Source organism: Heteronotia binoei, chromosome 20 (assembly GCF_032191835.1).
Source record: "Heteronotia binoei isolate CCM8104 ecotype False Entrance Well chromosome 20, APGP_CSIRO_Hbin_v1, whole genome shotgun sequence".
NCBI classification, from domain to species: domain Eukaryota; kingdom Metazoa; phylum Chordata; class Lepidosauria; order Squamata; family Gekkonidae; genus Heteronotia; species Heteronotia binoei.
In genome coordinates, this window is record NC_083242.1 from 16,117,839 (window position 1) to 16,139,747 (window position 21,909).

General features: G+C 47.2%; 1 protein-coding gene and 1 non-coding gene across 2 annotated transcripts in view; both read left to right on the plus strand.

Moving 5' to 3' along the window:
* ATP6V0C (ATPase H+ transporting V0 subunit c) overlaps positions 1 to 10,527 on the plus strand; it is a 28,330-nt gene extending 17,803 nt beyond the window's left edge. Inside the window, exons 2-3 of the mRNA XM_060260675.1 lie at positions 4,730 to 4,913; positions 9,574 to 10,527. Of these exons, the coding sequence (XP_060116658.1) occupies positions 4,730 to 4,913; positions 9,574 to 9,778 (389 nt within the window). The 3' untranslated portion in view covers positions 9,779 to 10,527. The remainder of the gene's footprint in view (positions 1 to 4,729; positions 4,914 to 9,573) is intronic.
* On the plus strand, positions 7,669 to 7,735 carry TRNAP-AGG (transfer RNA proline (anticodon AGG)). Its single transcript has one exon. It is a non-coding gene; the product is annotated as a tRNA-Pro (tRNA).
* Positions 10,528 to 21,909: the final 11,382 nt, after the last annotated feature.

Here is a 21,909-nt window from a genome sequence, read left to right on the forward strand (position 1 = left end):
TAAATTGGGATCTCATAAGCACATGGCTTAATATGTAAAAAGGTTTGCTGCCAGTTAATTGCAGTTTGCTTTAAATAACTCAGTCTTGCCTTTAACATAGAATCATAGAGTTGGAAGGGACCTCCAGGGTCATCTAGTCCAACCCCCCAAACAATGCAGGAAATTCTCAAATACCTCCCCGTAAATTCACAGGATCCTCATTGCTGTCAGATGACCATCTAGCCTCTGTTTGAAAACCTCCAAAGAAGGAGAGCCCACCACCACCTCCCGATGCTGTGAAAAGGGAGTTTGTCTTTTATTTGAAAGATTTCTCTCCAGCCTTTCCACTCAAACAGGGTCCCCAAAGCAGGACGTGTCAAAACATTTGCCTCTGCTCTGAGCCTAATGTTGACTATAGCCCCCACTACCCATATCTGCAGAAGAAGGTAACACTCCTTGGATGAAGTTGTGTGCTTAACTTCACATTCAAGAAGCTCCTGAATTGTTTGCTCTAAAGTCACTTAGAAGGCCAGAAGCTTCTAGCAGGAAATCCTGCTTGGGTGTACCTATACGGCAATGCTTAGAGTAAGCCAGGGGTGTCGAATTTATTTGTTATGAGGGCTGGATTTGACATAAATGAGACTTTGTTGGGCTGGGCCATGCATGTCATAAAATGTAATACCAGGTACACTTTATAAGGGACACAGACAAACCCAATTAAAATTTTTTTGGCCACTGTGTGACACAGTGTGTTGGACTGGATAGGCCATTGGCCTGATCCAACATGGCTTCTCTTAGGTTCTTATTTTGTATCTCTCCCATGTAATCGAGGGAACTGGGCAAAGGAAGCTCTGGCTCTTTCCCTCCCTTCCCAGGGGATGAGGAGGGGGAGGAACCACGGCCAAAGGGCTTTGCTCTGTAGCTCCTGTGCAATTGAGCAAGCCTGGAAAAACAAACTGTGACACAGAAAGAAGCAAGAGAGGAAGAAGGAAGCAGACTTGCTTGCAGGCATGAGCGGAACCCTTTGGGGGCTTGCTCCAACCCCAGGCCACACATTTGACACCCGTGGAGTAAACCCTTGGATCCTGGCCATGTGTTTAGCAGTTAGAGTAGAGTGTGGAGCTGGAATTTGGGAGGCCTGTATTCAAAGCCCCACTCCGTCATGGAAGCTTGCTAGGTGACTTTGGTCCAGTCAGTCTTTGTCTTGGCCTAACCTGCCTCGCAAGGTTGTTGTGGTAAAATGGGGGAAAGAACAGTATAAGCCACTTTGCACTTCTGCTGGGGAGATAAACAGGGAATAAGTGAAGTAGATAAAATTCTTGAATAGAAACTATTAATATTTTTAGCAAAGAATAATTGCTTTTCTTCAATGGGAGGGGCTTTTCTTTGCCTCTAGCTGGAGTAGTGTTGACAGCTGCTTTTGATGTGCTGCCAGATTTTCTTTCCCCCCAGAAATTTACCTCCTCACTGTATGCAAGAGCCCCTGAGAGCTTAGAACTATGTTACTTAGAACTATGCGTAAGAATTCTGTTATCCATCTTAGTAATGTTCACGCAGAAATGCTGAGATCTGTGTGTGAAATGGGAATTGGTTGCAGTTAGTAGGTGAACAACAGAAGTGAAACAGAGGAAGTGTAGAGGTGATGCTGGGGTTACCTAAGAACATAAGAGAAGCCATGTTGGATCAGGCCAGTGGCCCATCTAGTCCAACACTGTCACACAGTGACCAAAATAATCAAGTGCCATCAAGAGGTCCATCAGTGGGGCCAGGGCACTAGAAGCCCTCCCACTGTGCCCCCCCTCCAAGCACCAAGAATACAGAACATCACTGCCTCAGGCATAAGAACATAAGAGGCCATGTTGGATCAGGCCAGTGGCCCATCTAGTCCAACACTCTGTGTCACACTATGGCCCAAACTCCGGTGCCATTCGATTGACCGTTTGCAGCTGGAAGACCAGTTAAACAGACTTCATAAAAACCCCTAACACCTGGCTGTCCCATGAATTACAGTTGTGATTAGCTAAACCTCACAACTAGAGTTGTAGGCCTGTGCACAACTCCACATGTCGTCAGGGTTAACAGTGTTTGGTACAGTTGGTGTTCCCTCACACATACATTCACTATAAAGCTGTCGTTTGGGCTTCTGCTCCCCTCATTAAAACTAGATTGCTTGTTCCACAGTCTGCTTTTGACACGTGGAGGGTGGGGCTTTTTTTTTGTAGCAGGATCTCCTTTGCATATTAGGCCACGATACTCCCTCTAAACTGTGGAGTCCTGAGAGCAAAAATTCTACCTCGTGAGCTAGTGGAATTAAAGTTGTGAGTTACTGAATAAATTAGTTTGCTTTGGAGCCATTTTTCTTGAGCTAAGACAAAAATGTGTGAGCCGGAGGCTAAAAAACTCACACTAACAGCTTAGAGGGAACTTTAGGCTACATCCCCCTGATGTAGCCAATCTCCTGGAGCTTACAAGGCTCTTAGTGCAGGGCCTACTGTAAGCTCCAGGAGGATTGACTACATCAGGGGTGTGTGGCCTAATATGCAATGGAGTTCCTGCTACAAAAAAAGTCCTGTGCGTCATGGTGTGTTATGCTGTAGTCCTTTTTGGGCTGCTGCCTGTCCGGCTGTGGCATGATGATGCTGGCACCCCTTTCCGGAATTGCAAACCAGAACTCCGATGCTATAGCTGCCTTTCATCCCTGTGTGGAAAAGCAAGTCTCCAGTCAAAGCTGATTTTCACCCCCTGACTGCAACGGCTGCAGGAAGTGTAGCACAGCTTTACTCACAAAGTAGTAGAGCCAGTCTGGTGTAGCGGTGAAGTGTGCAGACTCTTATCTGGGAGAACTGGGTTTGATTCCCCACTCCTCCACTTGCACCTGCTGGAAATGGCCTTGGGTCAGCCAAAGTTCTCGCAGGAGTTGTCCTTGAAAGGGCAGCTGCTGTAAGAGCTCTCTCAGCCCCACCTATCTCACAGAGTGTCTGTTGTGAGGGGGAAGATAAAGGAGATTGTGACCGCTTTGAGATTCAGAGTATATAGGATGGGATATAAATCCAATATCTTGCTACTTCTCCAGATTCCCCAGATGATTGTGGTGTCCAGGTGAAATGGCCTAATTTGTTTGCTGGAAAAAAGTGCCACAAGTACAGTCTCTGCTTGGTAGAAACAAATGCTAGCTCAGAGAATGCCTCGTATATAGGTGAACACCGAGGGTTAAAACCTGTGACAAACAAGCTGTGCAGCCTGGCTGCAGAGAGCTCTCTTTTTGAAACCTTTGCTCCGGTACATGGTTGTCGACTCAAAGTGCAGGGATGGAACATTGCAGGAAGTTGGACTTTAAACAGTTGAGAGCGTCTCTGGGATAAAACTTGGCTCAAGGAGAAAGGGGTGGAGTGGGAAGTTTGAACACAGCAGTCACATGGTACAGCGGTTTCAGTTTTCCGGTGTTCGTCTGATGCGGCTGGTTTCTTTACCCAGTAGAGCCCACAACAGAGAATAAACTGGTTTACTGCAACCCTGGGGTGCCAATACTTTGAAAGTATTTGCATGCAAGAAACAAAGCACTGTGCATAGCGCTTGCATTGGGGCTGCAGTGATAGTCTTGACGTATTTGAGGGGGCCTCTCTTTTGCACCAACAAGGAACGCAATTGCAGCATCCGGTTGATTTTGCTCAGATTGATCTCGTACAGTTTGGATTCCATAAATGGTATCACTCATCAGCCTGGTGTTCCCTTGACCTCTACGCTAGTCTGGTGTTCTGGGAAAGGGATTCTAAGCTGAGTTAGCATGAACTAGCTCATTTTTTTAGCCTCCAGCTCACACCTTTTTTTTTGTCTTAGCTCAGAAAAAATGGCCCGAGAGCAGACTAATTTTATGCAGTAGCTCACAACTTTAATGATTTTTTAAATTTTAAATTAAAACATGGCTTAAAACATTAGCACTCATTGGTCTTAAAGGTGCTTGCTTTGTATCTTTCCCCTGCGATCCAGGGAACTGGACAAAGGAAGCTCTGGCTCTTTCCTTCCTACCTCCCTCAGGGGACCAGGAGGGGGAGGAGACTCAGCCAATAGAAGGAAGAGAGGCTTGGCTCAGAAGCTCTGCTGTGTTGTGTGATTGAGAAAGCCTGGCAAAGCAAGCTATTCCTTCCCCCTTCCTTTCCAAGGTAGAACTTCAGCCAATGGAGGAAACAGGGGCTTTGCTCTGTTGCTCCTGTGCGATTGAGCAAAGCAAGCTGTGATGCAGAAGGAAGCAAGAGAGAGGGAGAAGGAAGCAGATGACAGCCAGTTGCTTGGGGGCCTGATTCAGCCCCTGGACCGCATGTTTGACACCCCTGGCTTAGCATTGCCCAGAAGTAGTTCTTTATGTTCATCTGGAAGCAGATCCCTGTATAACTTGAAGGGGGACTCTGGAGGCTAAAAAAAACAATCTAGCTCACACTAACTCATTTTAGAGGGAACACTGCTGGGAGTCCCTTTCGGCCAGAGGTTCTTTCTGTGTTGCAGTAAACTTCTCTTCTGTTAGGGGGCAACTAGCAAGCCTTTAGTGGCAACTGAAAGGCAACACCTGGTATCTCTGGTGCAAACTCTGGTATCTCTTTCATCACATCACGGGCCTCTTAAAGGTACATCTTGAGCGCTGCAGGGAGGAGACAGTGCCGGCTGCCTGATCTATGAGCACGTGAGCCCTTCCCACCCTTGGGTCTGGCAAACTCAGCAAGCTAACGGGTGCGCTTTCTCTCCCCTTCCTTTCCAGCCTTGGGAGCCGCCTACGGCACAGCAAAGAGCGGGACAGGTATCGCAGCCATGTCCGTCATGCGGCCAGAGCTGATCATGAAGTCCATCATCCCTGTGGTCATGGCGGGCATTATAGCAATCTACGGCCTGGTAGTGGCAGTCCTCATCGCCAACTCCCTCACAGACACCATCACGCTATACAGGTGAGCGTCTTGATCTGGAGATAACCGCAGCTGCTGCGGTTGAGCTGTGCTTGTCCTCAATGGCACGCCCAACTGCAGGCCGTTCTTTGTCCAGAGCGTTCCAAGAGTCTGGCGGTAAGAACAAACCTCTTGGTCGGTTCTTTGCTGTCTTTGGCTGGGAGTCCCAGTGTTTCCTCTAAGCTGAGGAGTTAGTGTGAGCTAGCTCAGTTTTTTTAGCCTCCAGCTTACACATTTTTGTCTTCGCTCAGGAAAAATGGCCCCAGAGCAAGCTCTAATAGATGCTGCGGCTCACAACTTTAATGCCAGGAGCTCATAAAGTAGAATTTTTGCTCACAAGACTCCACAGCTTAGAGGGAGTATTGGCTGGGGCTGTATGGTGCATGCTCAGAAGGCCGAGTGTAGCAAACTTTAAAAATAACAAAGTGTAATCATTCACAATTAAAAACAAGATAGATACATAGAAATGCTGAAATCCAGCCTATAGAAACTACGCATCAACTAAACACGAATCATATAACAAAATCTCATAAAAAGCCACTATAGACCAAATGTGTTTCAGCTACGAAAGCCTTCTTCAGTGGCCTAAAACCCAGCAGCGCACATTTTAAAACCAGGAGTGGAATTCTAGCAGGAGCTCCTTTGCCTATTAGGCCACACACCCCTAAGGTAGCCAGTCCTCCAAGAGCTTACAAAACTCTTTGTAAGCTCTTGGAGGGTTGACTTACATTCGTTTCCGACTCTGGAGTGACATTGCTTTTACCTTTTCCTGGCAGACTTTTTACGGTTTGGTTTGCCATTACCTTCCCCAGTCTTTTACACTTTCCCCCCAGCAATCTGGGTACTCATTTTACTGACCTCGGAAGAATCAGAGTTGGACGGGATATCCTCCAGGGTCCAACCCCCTACACAATGCAGGAAATTCACAAGCACCCTCTTCACACATATACCCAGTGACCCCTTCTCCAAGCCTGAAGATGGCAAAAAACCCCTCAACCTCTTGAACCCGAAGTGGCAATCAGCATTTCCCGGGGAGTATGAGAAGAAAAAGATTGCAGATTTATGCCTCGTCCTTCTCTCTGAATCAGAGACTCAGAGCGGCTTACAATCTCCCATATCTTCTCCCCCCACAGCAGACACCCTGAGAGGTGGGTGGGGCTGAGAGGGCTCTCACAGCAGCTGCCCTTTCAAGGACAACCTCTGCAAGAGCTATAGCTGAACCAAGGCCATTCCAGCAGGTGCAAGTGGAGGAGTGGGGAATCAAACCCGGTTCTCCCAGATAAGGGTCCGCACACTTAACCACTACACCAAACTTGGACCATGAGAACTATGCACTGATGCAGCCCTTCCTGCCCTCCCTCTCATGATAGATAGCTTGTTATTAGCTATTTAATATATCAGCCAAGTTTTCGCCTGCTGTCTGGTAGAGAGCTGCCCTGTAAGGCGTTTGTTGTTGCACCCGTTGGCATCTATGCTGCGAAGTGTGCAAGCTGGATGTACATTGGTGTGAGGATGCAGAGTCCATCCCTCTGCTGTCTTTCTAGGCAGCACCTCTGCCCAGAATACAGACGCATGACTGGAGTCTGAGCCAAAGAAGGAGCTTCACCGAAGTAAACACCTTGTACAATCAATTAGTAAAGCTGAAACTTGAATCCGTACAATCCTGCTGGTACCACATGTCTGCATAAATTCTAGCAGCAGTATAAACTGTAGCAGCGGACAAGCCGTTGGAAGTTGCCTACTGGCCATCCTCAGAATGGCTGGGTTGGTGAAAGCGAGTCCAAAATCTGTTTTGAGCATGCTGAAGGCCTTGCCTCATGTTCGTGGGGCTTTGAAATGGAAATGCAAAGCAAAAGAAGCTATTGATAAATCCAGAGTGGCTTGTCACACGGAATGGGGAAGATCAGAGACACACACGCACCCATTCTGATATGCCAAACTGGCTCCTTTTGGTATTTGTGGCAGCTGGCTGGTACGTTTGAAGCAGATTTACTGGGGTTTTTCCCTTTCTACCAAGCTGTTCCTAAACCTTCAGTTCGATACGGCAAAACGTGTAAATATGTAATAACTCCTGACATGGCCCTGCAGCAGCCAAGTCCTGAATTATTCAGTGCTAACTTAACTTGAAGCATGTCTGTAAACCAATCCCCGAGCCACACTCGACTGCAGCGCATACAGATCCTCTTTCCCCAAGAGCCTGAAAACGGGTTGAAACCCAACTGGCTTTAAACTTTGATGAGGAGTTGTAGCTAGCCTCGGACTCAGGCTGCCGCTCTCGCTGGCCCTGGAAGGACAAAGCTGGCCATGACTGCTCTGACAGCTGTAGTTCCAGCCAAAGGGCGAAATCCAGCAAGTTTCTGCTTGTGGAGCTGGATCTTTCCTGATTTTGTTTCCCATAACAGCAGAAAACCTTGCATTGTGCTTAAATAACCCCACTTTCCCTTTTATACGTTGCCTGCTGTTCTGCTAGTTCTGCTTTTAGAAAGGGGTTGGGGCCAGGTGGAGACTTTGCTGAGCCAGACTTCTGATTGGCTATGCCCCGCCCTTGGGTTTGGGGTTTTTTTAACGTTGCTTTTGCAGCAGCAGCAGAATCTTCACTGTGTGACGGAAAGTGAACTATAGGAACAATTTTGTGGCAGGCTCCACTTCCTGTGGCAGCCATTTTGTGTGTGAGAGCATCTGGAAGTCATGGCAACCTCTGGCGACTGACCCTTACTGGGGGCCTGAAGGATATTTGAGGAGGTCGCTGGGGAGGGACGGTGGCTCAGTGGTAGAGCATCTGCTTAGGAAGCAGAAGGTCCCAGGTTCAATCCCTGGCATCTCCAAAAAAACAGTCCAGGCAAATAGGTGTGAAAAACCTCAGCTTGAGACCCCGGAGAACTGCTACCAGTCTGAGTGGACAATACTGACTTTGATGGACCAAGGGTCTGATTCAGTATAAGGCAGCTTCATATGTTCATATGTTCAATAGAGCCTGCCCCTGCCTTCCCAACTGCTGGTATTCCAAGAAGGTCTCCCATCCAAGTACTTGCCAGAGTCAACCCTGCTTAGCTTCTCTAAAGAGATTAAGCTTGCCTGGACTATCCAGGTCAGGGCTTTGGCAGCCATTTTGAGGCTGTGTCCACCACGTTGTGTCAGAATTCCAGAGGTACCCACAAGCTCAAAAAGATTGGGGACCTCTACAATTATAGTTTAAAACAACACTTTAACATCACCTAAGAATTGATATGGTTTAATTTACTAGTATGAATGTTACATTAAGGTTATATATTTAAAAATTGAAGAGTATAGAACTGCTAGTTTTAATGTAATGGTCTTTTAAATAGAGGGTTGTAGTGTATGGGAATAGAATTAAATCCTTTTTTACTTTATTGCTTTTCATTCCCTCTGTTTTTGTTGCAGCTGCAATGATAAAAATACAAAAAAGTAGAGAATGGAAATATTAAGTTTATATTTGATATTTGATGTATATATGGTTTATATATTATCTATAACTTTGAAAGTAAGAACTGTCAATAATTGAAAATCTTTTTCAGCTCCCCTCTTCATTTTTTCTCCCTGTACCCCTTATTTCTTCAAAAAAATAAAAATATTTTTAAATGTCTGCATAGTGAGGATACAATATGTGACCAATTAGTCTCTAGTCCATGAGCAAGTTATATATCGTGTTAGCCTCAAGGTTCCAGTTTGGGTATTAGCTTTCTAAACAGAATCCTGGGAACTGGTCACTTCCATACTGCAGTTTGGTGTAGTTGTTAAAAGCAGAGGACTCTTAATCCGGAGAACCGGGTTTGATTCCCCACTACTCTGGGTGTAGTGGCCTTAGGTCGATCCCAGTTCTCGAAAGAGCTCTCTCACCCCCACCTGCCTCACAAGGTGCCTGTTGTAGATAAGAAGGGAAGGAGATTGCAAACCGCTCTGAGAACTCCAATTGAAGGGCAGGATATAAATCCATAATAACATAAGAGAAGCCATGTTGGATCAGGCCAAAAGCCCATCCAGTCCAACACTGTGTCACACAGTGGCCAAAAAACCAGGTGCCATCAGGAGGTCCATCAGTGGGGCCAGGACACTAGAAGCTCTTGCACTGTTGCCCCTCAAGCACCAAGAATACAGAGCATCACTGCCCCAGACAGAGTTCCAGCTAATAGCCACTGATGGACCTCTGCACCATATGTTTATCCAGTCCCCTCTTGAAGCTGTCTATGCTTGTAGCTGCCACCACCTCCTGTAGCAATGAATTCCACATGTTAATCACCCTTTGGGTGAAGAAGGACTTCCTTTTATCCATTCTAACCCGACTGCTCAGCAATTTCATTGAGTGTCCACGTGTTCTCGTACTGTGAGAAAGGGAGAAGAGTACTTCTTTCTCTACCTTCTCTATCCCACGCATAATCTTGTAAACCTCTGTCATGTCACCCCTCAGTCGACACTGCACCAAGCTAAAGAGCCCCAATCATTTTAACCTACCTTCATAGGGAAAGTGGTTCCAGCACTTTAATCCAGTCTCTTCTGTTATTCCTCAATGCCTGAGTATCGTGTCATTCCAGGCTCATAGATGACATTAGACCAGGTTTGTCCGGAACTGTTCTCTGAAGGTGCTGTGCCCACCTGTTCCATCTGGGCTGTGTTCACTACTGTTAACTCTTTCCTTCCCCTACAGGAGCTTCCTTCAGCTGGGTGCTGGCCTGAGCGTGGGCCTGAGCGGGCTGGCTGCCGGCTTCGCCATCGGCATCGTGGGTGACGCAGGCGTACGGGGGACAGCACAGCAGCCCCGGTTATTTGTGGGCATGATCCTGATCTTGATCTTCGCTGAAGTCTTGGGTCTCTACGGCCTCATCGTTGCCCTTATCCTTTCCACAAAGTAAAAAAAATTAATTTAACAGCGCCACCGAATACAATGCGTGTAAAAAAAAAAAAGAGAAAAATATCAGAAAAGGAAAAACCCAGCTCCAGAACGAAAGTGGTCTCTTTCTCTCTCCGCACCACGTGTACAGTCGTCGTCATCAGTTCGGTAGTTGACCTCTTGTAAATGCGCAATGTATGTTAGTGACTCGTCCGTCCTGTGTGTACTTCAATATTAAAAACAACCAACCAACCAGCCCAGCTGTGCTCCCTTCAAGCCTTCCTTGGGAGTCTTGAGCGGAGCTCACATGTGATTTTCCATTCCATTTTGCCATTAGAGTACTTTATGTATAAATATGAACTAGAATCGTAACTTTCTCTCTCTCTCTCTCTTTCTCTCTTCACTGGATGTTTTATTTATAAGACTTGACATGTTCATACATAATGGAGCAACAGTTCCCAATTTCCCATCTCTCTATATTAATCTCATATATAGGTAGATAATACACTGTGGGGTTAATTGTTTAAGTGCAGAGAAAAAAAATCCTTGGATGTAACTTGATTCTCTCAAGATTGCTGTCGTGTCCTGGTATTGGAGTGTGAGACTGTTCCGTGTTTATACAAATAACAGCAAAAATGTCTGAGACACTCCTGTGTTCCCAGTAGTAAAAAAAAAAATTGTATGCTCCGGCATCCAAGTTGTGCACCCAGTGTTGGGTTTCGCAGTTATACGTTTCCAGGTAATAAAATTTCCTCCACTACATCATTGTAAGAGGGGCTGTGTCTTGTGTGAATTGTATGAAATGGCATTTCCATTCACCTGGCTTCAGTAATGGGGACTTAAATTGCCTGGTGTTTTTTTTAAACTCCTTTTTTAAAACTCCTTTAATAATTAACTTTATTACAAGTTAAAAGAAGAAAAACAGACATAAATATAAATTACATATGCAGTATAATACTACCTAAACCAAACTAATAAAGATGGTTCACTAACACATCTCATTCCTACACCCAAACGCATGTTAAAATCCAACCCAATACTCAAAAATACAGCATTTGTTGATACTGTATTTGTTGATACAGATGATTCTTTCAAATAACCTCTTTACAAGTAAGATAGTCAATAATGGGGATACCAGATAGCTTTTAACTTTGATTCTGAAACCTCTGACATTGATATGGAGATATTAGAAGTGATGTGGAGATATCAGAAGTAATTTTGTACATTATAGAGCTTTTCCACAGTGTCTTCTGCCATGAGGTGACATTTGGAATTGATTTATCTATCCACAACGCTGCTACAGTAGTGTGTGCAGCTGATAAAAGTATATGAACAGTTTCAGTTTTGTGTTCGTTACCATTAGGATCTGACCATTTACTTTATTATTTTATTTCAGTGGATTTCTATTCGGCCCTTTCCCATAAGGGCTCAGGGCAGATTCCAACATATCACACAATTAAAACCAATAATACATCCATAGATAAATAAAAACAGTCAAGACATTTTAAAATTTAAGACAATTGAGCCAATTTATGGAGGAGAAATATTTTGGAAAGTAAAGGTAATTCTTCCAATGATAATCTGAATTGCCTGGTTCTTATTGTACCTTGTTCAGCCCTGACGGCCCTTTTCAGAACATACAAGAATCGATTCAGCTGCTAGTTTTAGAGATGCTCTGGTATTGAGTTCAGTCCCTTTGCTCACAGAAGGTTTGTGTGTCGTCGTGTGTCAGCAAGTGTGTAGGCTCCTGCTTTTAAAACAGAAAGGCTCCCAATATTTGGCGGGCTTGTTCCAGCCTATCGGAATGGCTTTTGGCAACCCACAAACTGCATGTGGAGTTTCTGCCTTTTTGTTTTAAGGAACTACTTAGAACTACTTTCTGGTTGGGGGTGGGATTATCAGCCCCATAGCTACAGTGGGGCCTGGGAGGACTATCCTTTCAACCCCCCTCCCTTCCAACTGTATGGCCCCTCAATGGGAGGACCTCCACTCGGTCCCCTTTGCTCACATCCACTCTGAACAAGGAGTAGCATTGCTGCTGGTCTTTGCGCCTTTTTCCCTCTCCCCTTCCCTAACGCACCTTGCAGAGCAAAGGGGGGGGAGACTTAAGAGGTCTCTTGTCTCTCTGCGAGAGGGGCCCATAAAGGTGGTGGGAGCGGAGCTGCTGTGAGTGCCCAAGTGAAGGGAGGTTAGCCTGTGGAACTTAAGGCAGCTTACAGTGCTGAGAGCCCAGGGCCACCAAACCAGATCCCCACCCCCCACCCCCAACAAATCCTGCTGTGGCATTTACTTTCCACTGGCAGAGATTCTGTCTGCAGGGTGCGTGTCTGATGACTTGCTTTGTGAAGTATTCTTCAGCATTTTCTGAAGCTGATGTTGCTGTTGGAGAAGAAGGTTTAGCTGCTTCCTGGGGAGCAATAATTAACAGCCAAAGATTTCTTGTAGAAATGCAGACTGCCTTAATAGGGCTACTGGTGCTGTTCCTGTGTCCAGTAAGTCCTTACTTTGCAAAGAGCTGCCATGTCTGAAAAAGATTGCAGCTTTATACCCCGCCCTTCTCTCTGAATCCGAGTCTCAGAGCGGCGTACACTCTCCTTTATCTCCTTCCGCCACAACAGACACCCTGTGAGCTGGGTGGGGCTGAGAGGGCTCTCAGCTGCGAGTGGAGGAGTGGGGAATCAAGCCCGGTTCTCCCAGATAAGAGTCCACACACTTAACCACTACACCAAACTGGCTCTGCTCCCCAGAAGGCTGAAGTTACAAGTTATCAGTGTCACGCCATCATTATTTAATTTTCCAGATCGGAGGCTGCAAGAGCAGAGCCTGAGACATGTATCTCCCCCCCCCCCATTTCCTTTCCTGCGCACACTTACCACGTGGTGGCCCTAATAAGGTGTTGGTGTGGCTTGTTTCCTTAATTTGGAAAAAGAAGCATAGCTGCTATTTAGCTTTGTCCCAGGGCTTCCTAAAGTTTGTGACAAGCCACACATCTATCCCAGCAGTAACTTTCTCTTGCTTTCTTAACCAGTGCTACGGTAATCTAAGCTGGAGATGACAGACATTTGGGTTAAAGGAAGGATTGTGATTGAACTAGCGGCCTTGTGGTGCAGAGTGGTAAAGTAGCAGTACTGCAGTACTGTGGTCTGAACTCTGCTCACGACCTGCATTCAATTCCAGCGGAAGCTGGATTCAGGTAGCTGGCCCAAGGTTGACTCAGCTTTCCATCCTTCAGAGGTCGATAAAATGAGGACCCAGCTTGCTGGGGGGGGGGGAAGTGTAAAAGACTGGGGAAGGCAATGGCAAACCACCCCGTAAAAAAGTCTGCCGTGAAAACGTGAAAGGAACGTCACCCCAGAGTCGGAAACAACTGGTGCTTGCACAGGGGACCTTTCCTGTGACTGAACTAGCCGCAGTTGTTTAAAAGAGCCTGTGTTCCAGAGTGGTAAAGCTGCAGTACTGCAGACCAAGCTCTGCTCACACCCTGAGAACAATCCCAGCGGAAGCTGGGTTCAGGTAGCTGTCTCAAGGTTGGCTCAGCCTTCCATCCTTTGGAGGTCAGTAAAATGAGGACCCAGCTTGCTGGGGGGAAAGTGTAGATGTCTGGGAAAGGTGATGGCAAGGAAGGAAAGGAAAGTCCCCTATGCAAGCACCAGTCGTTTCCGATTCTGGGGTGATGTTGAGTCTGTCGTGACAACATGATGCAACGTCACCCCAGAGTCAGAAATGACTGGTGCTCGCACAGGGGACTACCTTTACCTTATCTCCCCCCCCCCCCAATATGTGATCCGTAGGCTGCAGCCAGTAGCTTTAGGGGAGAAGAAGGGAAGGGAATACACCTTTTAAAAGGAAAGCAGTTCTGTCCAGTCTACCAGGGAATTACACATGCAGACCTTGATTTCTTTCACCAGAGCCTTTAGGGGCAGCACTTCAAGCCAAGGAAGGCAGAACTCCGGTGTTCTTTCTAAGCAAACTCCCTATTGGCCAGTTGCATATACAGGAACTGTAAGTGTTGAAGATGATTTTCCCCTGCCACTTCCAGCGTAGTGGTGGGGAGGTAATTGGTCATCTTAAAACCCTGTCTGTCACCGATCTAAAAGTCCCATCCCCAGCGCAGAGCACCTGGGAGGTCAGACAGTGGCAGGTGAGGCTCCCAGGGGGACTTTGTGAGGTAACTGGAAATGGACCATTGCAGCATTGTTCAGCCATGTCAACTGCCCCGCCCCAAACACATTCACAAGCAGGATCTTATATTCTGGTCTGCTTTCTGCGGGGGGAGTGTGGCTTTGAGGCATACCATTAAAAAAAAATTTTAAATGCTTCAGAGTGATGTTGGAAGAAAGGCACGGTGGGGAGGGTCTGTGTCTCTGAAATAGACTGATGCTGCTGCTATCTGTAGAGTTTCATATTGAGAAAATACAACCAGGTATTTCTGAACTAGTAAAGTCTGCTGAGGGTGAGGTGTGCACAAAGGAAGGCCCTGTGTCTTGAAGGGGTGACTGAACCACCCTTTGTCAAGCTGATAGTAAAAGGGATACCATGATTATCAGTTAGACTGGAGTCCATTGGCACTTAAGAAATCAAGATTTCGGGGGTATAATGGAAAGTCAGAGCTCCCTGATTATTTATCCATTCAATCGCTTTCCACCAAAGTGGGTTCAGGGCGGGTTATCTGTTGTTGGATACCAGTGACCACTGATTACAAGCGAGTCTGGTGGGAAAACCTGCCCCTCTTGACCCTGATTCCTTTGTTATTTAAACCCTACTTTTCTCCTTAGTAGGGAGCGAAAAAGTGGCTTGCGACATCTTTCTGTCTCCAGTCTTCCTAACCAACCTCTGAGGTGCTCACTCAGCTGGGACGTAGTGATAGACCCAAGGTGACCCATGGCAGAGTGGGGATCTGACCCTTGGCCTCGCAGACCTTAGTGGGGTGTTCTAACAGCAGAAACTCCTGGCCTGTCTTGAGTGGCTGACCCACAGGATACTGGAGGCAACTGTGAGGCCTGAAGCAAGTTTGGAGCTCAGCTTGACTATCTTGACTTGTGGGTATGTTTGTGAGATACCTGTCAGTTTGGTGTAGTGGTTAAGTGCACAGACTCTAATCTGGGAGAACAGAGTTTGATTCCCCATTCTTCCACGTGCAATTGCTGGAGTGACCTTGGGCCAGTCCCAGTTCTCTCAGAGCTGTTCTCTCAAGAGCAGTTCTCTCAGAGCTCTCTCAGCTCCACCTACCTCACAGGGTGTTTTGTTGTGGGGAGAGGAAGGGAAGGAGATTGTAAGCCGCTCTGAGACTCCTGAGTGATGGCTGGGGTATAAATCCAGCCTCTTAGTTCTTGGGTGAAGCTGAGACTGCTAAAAGAGATTGTTGGGGTTTTTTTTTTTAAAGGTGACAGTTTTGAACAATCCAGACCTCCAAAGTACTCCACAAGTAAAGTGAATCTGAAGTTTCCTATAAATGTTTGTGAACCATGACCTGGAAGAGACACACATTGGCTGCTCAGTCAATACATACATGTTGGCTGTTAACGGCATTTGTCATCCCACCTTTTTTTCAAGGCTGCTCAACGTGGGCCGCATCATTTCCCATTTTTGTTTCCCCATCTGGTAGGTGAGGCTGAGAGACCATGTATCTTGCTCAGAGTCACCCAGCAAGCTTTGTGGCAGAGTGGGAATTTGAACCCAGCTCTGCTGTATCTTGGTCATAAAACACTAGCCCTTGTGTCACGCTGGCTGACGCTGATATACAGGGCGAGATAACCAAGTTGAGCAAAGGCTGCATAACCGGCCTTGCTAGGAGAAACTGCACTGCAGAACACTGATTCTCCCTGCCTCCATCCATTAACACATTCCAACAAAAAACATCACCCTTCGGTTTTCCTCCTAAACTCAAAAGGGCCACTCCAGCTGCTATGTTTTTGGGGCGCCTAAAACCAGCATTTGAATGAAACATTCACACACAGCGTTTGCCTGTTCAGAGCGCAGCTGCTTCTTAAATTCTTAAATAAAATTAGGGGGGGGGGAATTCTCAGGATAATCCTTTATAAACCCCCAGAATTTTCTCATGGGTTGCTTTTGCCTACATCAGAGGGCCAGAGCCTATCTGTGCAGGCTAAGCCAATATAGAATATTAGAGATCTCTAATATAAGATGTGGGCGGATAGAAATTAGAAAAAGGAGAAGAAGGGACTTTGATTTTTAGAGCTATTAGATTATAAGAGCAACCCTGCCTCGGTGCCCTTCCAAGTATATCAAACCACAGCCCTGTGGCAAATGTCTTTTGTGTTTGGCAGCCAGGCTGAAAGAACCTGTCAAGCCCCGGTACAAAAACAGAAAGGCAGGTTTGCAATTGGGCTGCAAGAAACACAAGGACGGAATGCATACACACAGCATCGGTTATGCACGGTTCTTGACCTCCAGTGAGTTGCACAGAGGTAGCTGCCAGCCACTGCTTCCATTCATTGCATTGATAGGGACAAGAGATGGAGAATATGCCTGTTAAGACACCCTGCTATTCACAATATGAGAGAGCCAGTTTGGTGTAGTGGTTAAGTGCGCGGACTCTTACCTGGGAGAACCGGGTTTGATTGCCCACTCCTCCATTTACACCTGCTGGAATGGCCTTGGGTCAGCCATAGCTCTGGCAGAGGTTGTCCTTGAAAGGGCAGCTGCTTTGAGAGCCCTCTGCAGCTCCACCCACCTCACAGGGTGTCTGTTGTGGGGGAGGAAGGCAAAGGAGATTGTAGGCTGCTCTGAGACTCTGTCCTTGAAAGGGCAGCTGCTTTGAGAGCCCTCTGCAGCTCCACCCACCTCACAGGGTGTCTGTTGTGGGGGAGGAAGGCAAAGGAGATTGTAGGCTGCTCTGAGACTCTGTCCTTGAAAGGGCAGCTGCTATGAGAGCCCTCTGCAGCCCCACCCACCTCACAGGGTGTCTGTTGTGGGGGAGGAAGATAAAGAAGAAGAAGATATTGGATTTATATCCCGCCCTCCACTCCGAAGAGGAGGGTGTCTGTTGTGGGGGAGGAAGATAAAGGAGATTGTGAGCCGCTCTGGGACTCTGAGATTCGGAATGGAGGGCGAGATATAAATCCAATGTCATCATCATCACATGTGAAAAGCACAGAGGATGCTGTCTGGGCCCAGGCCTTCGGCTGCACTGCGCTCAGCAACAGCAGCGCTCAAGGCGAGAGATTCAGACTGCAGTTCTGCATTTTCCCTCCCTTCTGGGCTTCCTCAGCGCCTCCGGTGAAGCGGATCGAGGCTTCCCTGCGTTCGCTCAGCAGACGCCTCTGGTGATTTGGGCCATTGAGAAATTTCTGTGAGTCATTCAGCGCCCCCCCCCCCCTGCAATAGATTGATGGGCTCTGAGAGCATCACCCCCTCCTCAGCCAAGGAATTGTTTGCATGGATTTCCCTGGAGTGGGAGTCAGGGGGGTGTTGCAGAATACCAGGGCTGGCCCCAATTACCAACAGGAGGCACGTGACAAATACACTCCTGTGTGTCAAGTACCAGATCGCCCTCGTTCAGATTTCGCATCTGAGCTGTGTGTACTGCAGGAGTGAGTCAGCCCTGCAGAGCAAAAGGGGGAGGAACAGACAGACAAAAGGAGAGGAGCGAAGCCACAGGAAGGGCCAAGGAGAATTGTCCATTAATAGTCCGCCCAAGTGCTTTCAAAAGAGGCCTGGCGTCAAAGGCTGGCAGAGGAGATCATGTTCTCTCAGACGCAGGGCTTCTTTTTGTAGCAGGATCTCCTTTGAATGTTAAGCCACACACCTCTGATGTAGCCAGTCCTCCAGTTTACAGTAGGCCCTGTACTAGAGTTGCCAATCCCCAGGTGGGGACAGGGAATCCCCCGGTTTGGAGGCCATCCCCCTGCTTCAAGGTCATCAGAAAACGGGAGGGAGGAGGGAAATGTCTGCTGGGCACTCCATTATTACCGGTGGAAAATGATTTCCATAGGGTATGATGGAGAATTGGTCTGCGGGTATCTGGGGCTCTAGGAGAGCTGTTTTTTTTGAGTTAGAGGCACCAAATTGTCAGCATAGCATCCAGGGGCTCTCTCCAAAATACCCCCCCACACACACACACACGTTTCAAAGGGATTGGACGAGGGGGTCCAATTCTATGAGCCCCAAAAGAAGTTGCCCCTATCCTTCATTATTTCCAAAGGAGGGAAGGCATTTAAAAGATGTGCAGTTCCTTTAAATATGTTGGCCAGAACTGCTTTTGGAGTTCAATTATGCTTGTCACAACCTTGCTTCTGGCTCCACCCCCAACGTCCCCAGCTATTTCTTGAATTGGACTTGGCAACCCTACCCTGTACTAAGAGCCCTGTAAGCTCTTGGAGGATTGGCTACATCAGGGGTGTGTGGCCTAATATGCAAAGGAGTTCCTGCTACAAAAAAACAAAGCCCTGTTCAGATGAATATCTTTAGTTTGTTTGCTCTTTCTGGCTCTGGGCAGCTGTTCCCAGAACAAAAGGCAAAGGGCAGGTTTGCTCTGGAATCAGGCCTTCCCTGAAAAAGCGGTAATTGGTAGTTTGGGTTCAGTCTGACTTCCAGGGGAGGGACGGTGCTCTCTGAGCTGGGATTAGCCCTGAATGAGGCCTCTGGATTGCTTAAGAGAGCAATGAATTGACATGGGCTGTTTGAACATCAGCAACATGACGGATCTTGGGGTCCATCCGTTGGTTGGGCTGCAGCATGACTGGGTGGGGGAGAGGCTATACATCGGGAGTGGCCAAACTTCCTTATGATGAGCCCCGTGGCGCAGAGTGATAAAGCTGCAGTACTGCAGTCAAACTCTCTGCTCACGGTGGAAGTTGGGTTCAGGTAGCCGGCTCGAGGTTGACTCAGTCTTCCATCCTTCCGAGGTTGGTAAAATGAGTACCCAGCTGGGGGGAAAGTGTAGATGACTGAGGAAGGCAATGGCAAACCACTCTATAAAAAGTCTGCTGTGAAAATGTTGTGATTCAACGTCACCCCAGAGTCGGAAATGACTGGTGCTTGCACAGGGGACTACCTTGACCTTTAAACTTGCTTCATGTAAGAGCCACATAGAGTAAACATCAGATGTTAGAGAGCCAGAGGAAGGAAGGAAGAAAGGAGGGAGGGGGAGAGAGGTGGAAAGAAAACAACTTTAAATGCATTCTCCAAACCACCTGGCTGGCTTGGATGAACGATTTAAAGAGGCAAATGCCTTCTCCAAGCCAGCCAACAGAGACTAGAACACACATATGAGGACAGGATCCTTCCTTGACTGTGCATCTCTCCCTCCTTGCAAGCAGAAAGTTTCCTAGTTTGGGGCAAAAACAATTTTGCGGGCCTGGAGGGAAGGCAAAGGTAGGAACACCTTTCCTAAAGGAAGCCAGTAAGGTCATGGCAGAGGTGGGAGACAACCAATGTTCCCTCTAAGTTGCAGAGTCTTGTGAGCAAAAATTCTACTTTCTGAGCTACTGGTGTTAGAGTTGTGAGCTGTTGCATAAATTAGTGTGCTCTGGGGTCATCCTTCTTGAGCTAAGACAAAAATGTGCAAGCTGGAGGCTAAAAATCTGTGAGCTCGCTCATGCTAACTCAGCCTAGAGGGAACACTGGAGACAGCTGACCATCTTTTAAGATGGAAGGCAGAGACATGTGTGCAGCTTTCCTAAAGGTACCCAGAAAGGTTGTATGTAGAACAAAGTTTGAGTCCAAAGGCACCTTTAAGACCAGGGGTGGCCGAACTGTAGCTCGGGAGCCACATTTCAGGCATATTGTGTGGCTCTCAAACCTCCTTCATCGTTGGCATTTCTCTCTTTAAATCGCTTCTCCAAGCCAACCAGCAGTTTGGAGAATCTATTTAAAGTTGCTTTCTTTCCCCCACTCCCTCTCCACAGTTATTTGCTTCCCTCCCTCCGCTTACATGCTGTGCTAATCTCCACACCACTACACTGACTTTCTCAGCTGCAGGAGTTTGGAGCAATCTTTGGGTGCCCAGCAAGAACGGCTGGCTGTTGCAAACTTGGTTTTCCCTGGAGGAATGCCCCCAGATACTGTCTCCTCTCCTAAAGCGTCTTGTCTCCTGGGTGTAATTGGCACAGCGTCACGCATTCGTCATCGAAAGCAAAAGGGAAAATCTTAGCCGGCCAAGGAAATGAAGCCCTCCTGCCTCCCCAGTTACGATACAAAAACCTGGCTGAAGTGTTCAAGCGTCTGTTGAGGATGTGATGTGGATTCAGATGAGTCTGTTCAGCAGCAGGGAGTGGAAGAGGCCTCCCTGCCTACATCACAAAGATGTCAGAAGCTTGCATTAGGATGCTGGGCCAGCGTTCAGGGAACCCTTCAGCTATGTAGCAAAAACAAGCCTTGTGTGCGTCGTGACCGGCTCTGTTCCACGTTGTCATGGTGTTTCCCTGCATTCCTCATTATTTTTTTAACAGTTCCTTGCAATGTTCCCTCTAAGCTGCAAAGTCTTGTGAGCAAAAATTCTACTTTGTGAGCTACTGACATTAAAGTTGTGAGCTACTGCATAAATAAGTATGCTCTGGGGTCATCCTTCTTCAGATAAGACAAAAATGTGTGAGCTGAAGGCTAAAAATCTGTGAGCTAGCTCACGCTAACTCAGCTTAGAAGGAACACTGGTTCCTTGTACAATATGTATTTCCTCTCCTAACAAAACATGACAAGAGCTGCATTGGATGGAAAGACTGCCAAGTTCCGTGGCCTTCAGCATCTGCAAGCAGCAGCTTTAGGTAAGGAGGTGCTGCAGTTATCAGTCTCTGTGTTCTAATCCCCTAGCCTTGATCTAAAACAGGGGTGTCAAATGTGCAGCCCAGGGGCCAAATCAGGCCCCTGGAGAGTTCCTATCAGGCCTGCAACCAAGTCTGCTTTCATCTCCCTCTCTTTCGTTTCCTTCTGCATCACCGCTTGCTTTGCCAGGCTTGCTCAATCACACAGCAGAGCTACTGAGCCAAGCCTCTATTTTCTCCATTGGCTGAGGCTCCTCCCTTGGGGAGAAAGGGGGGAGGGAGAGCTTACTTTGCCAGGCTCTCTCAATCACACGGCAGAGCTACTGAGCCAAGCCTCTATTTTCTCCATTGGCTGAGGCTCCTCCCTTGGGGAGAAAGGGGGGAGGGAGAGCTTACTTTGCCAGGCTCTCTCAATCACACGGCAGAGCTACTGAGCCAAGCCACTTTTCCTTCTATTGGCTGAGGCTCCATCCCCTCCTCATCCCCTGGGGAAGGAGGGAAAGAGCCAGAACTTCCTTTGCCCAGTTCCCTCAATCACACAGGAGATATACAAACTCTTTGTGTTTGTTTGTGTCCTTTATAAAGTTTATATCTCCACTACCTGGCATTGCATTTTGACATATATGGCCCAGCCCAACAAGGTCTCATTTATGTCAGTTCCAGCCCTCATAACAAATAAGTTCAACACCCCTGATCTAAACTCAGCAGCATCGGGATCAGTGATAAAACACTCTCATCCAGTTTATGAGACCCTGGAGCGGTTTTCAAGGCAAGAGAAGAATAAAGGTGGTTTGCCCTCACCCGCCTCTACATCACAATTCTGGACTTCGTTGGTGGTCTCCCATCCTCAATACTAAGCAGGGCCAATCCTTCCCTAATATCTGTGTGGTTTAGTTTGTTCCTATTGGGTGGAACTCTTGCTTCAGTTTCCAGTTTTGTATGTTAGCTGAAGTCGCTGGTGGTTGGAGCTGTCCCCTTGCAAATAAACGGCGCAAGTTTTGAGCCAGCTTGTCTCTGCTGAGTGGACCCGAAGACAGCAGCCTGAATGAGTGCTCCAGCCTGGGAACCCATAGCCAAAGGAAAGCCAGACCCATCGAATTTCTGCCTGCCGCACAAATGACAGAGGAATACTGCCATAAAGGGTGACTCACCTACTCTTCTATGCTTCTTAACAGCATGACCATAAAAAATCTGGTTTAAAACCTGTTTTCCCCCGTTTTTTAAAAAAATTGTTATATCTGGTCTGACAAGCAACTCTGCGAAACTTGAAGGCTTGCGCAATATTATGTGTCAATAGATTGGGGCCTAATAATAGTATTACCTGGATTATGTTGCATTTCTGCCTGCCATTAAAAAGGAGAGAAACAAATAAATGGGATCACTGTGTAAATTACATACTAAATTTAAAAAATAACTGTGATATATAGGCTAC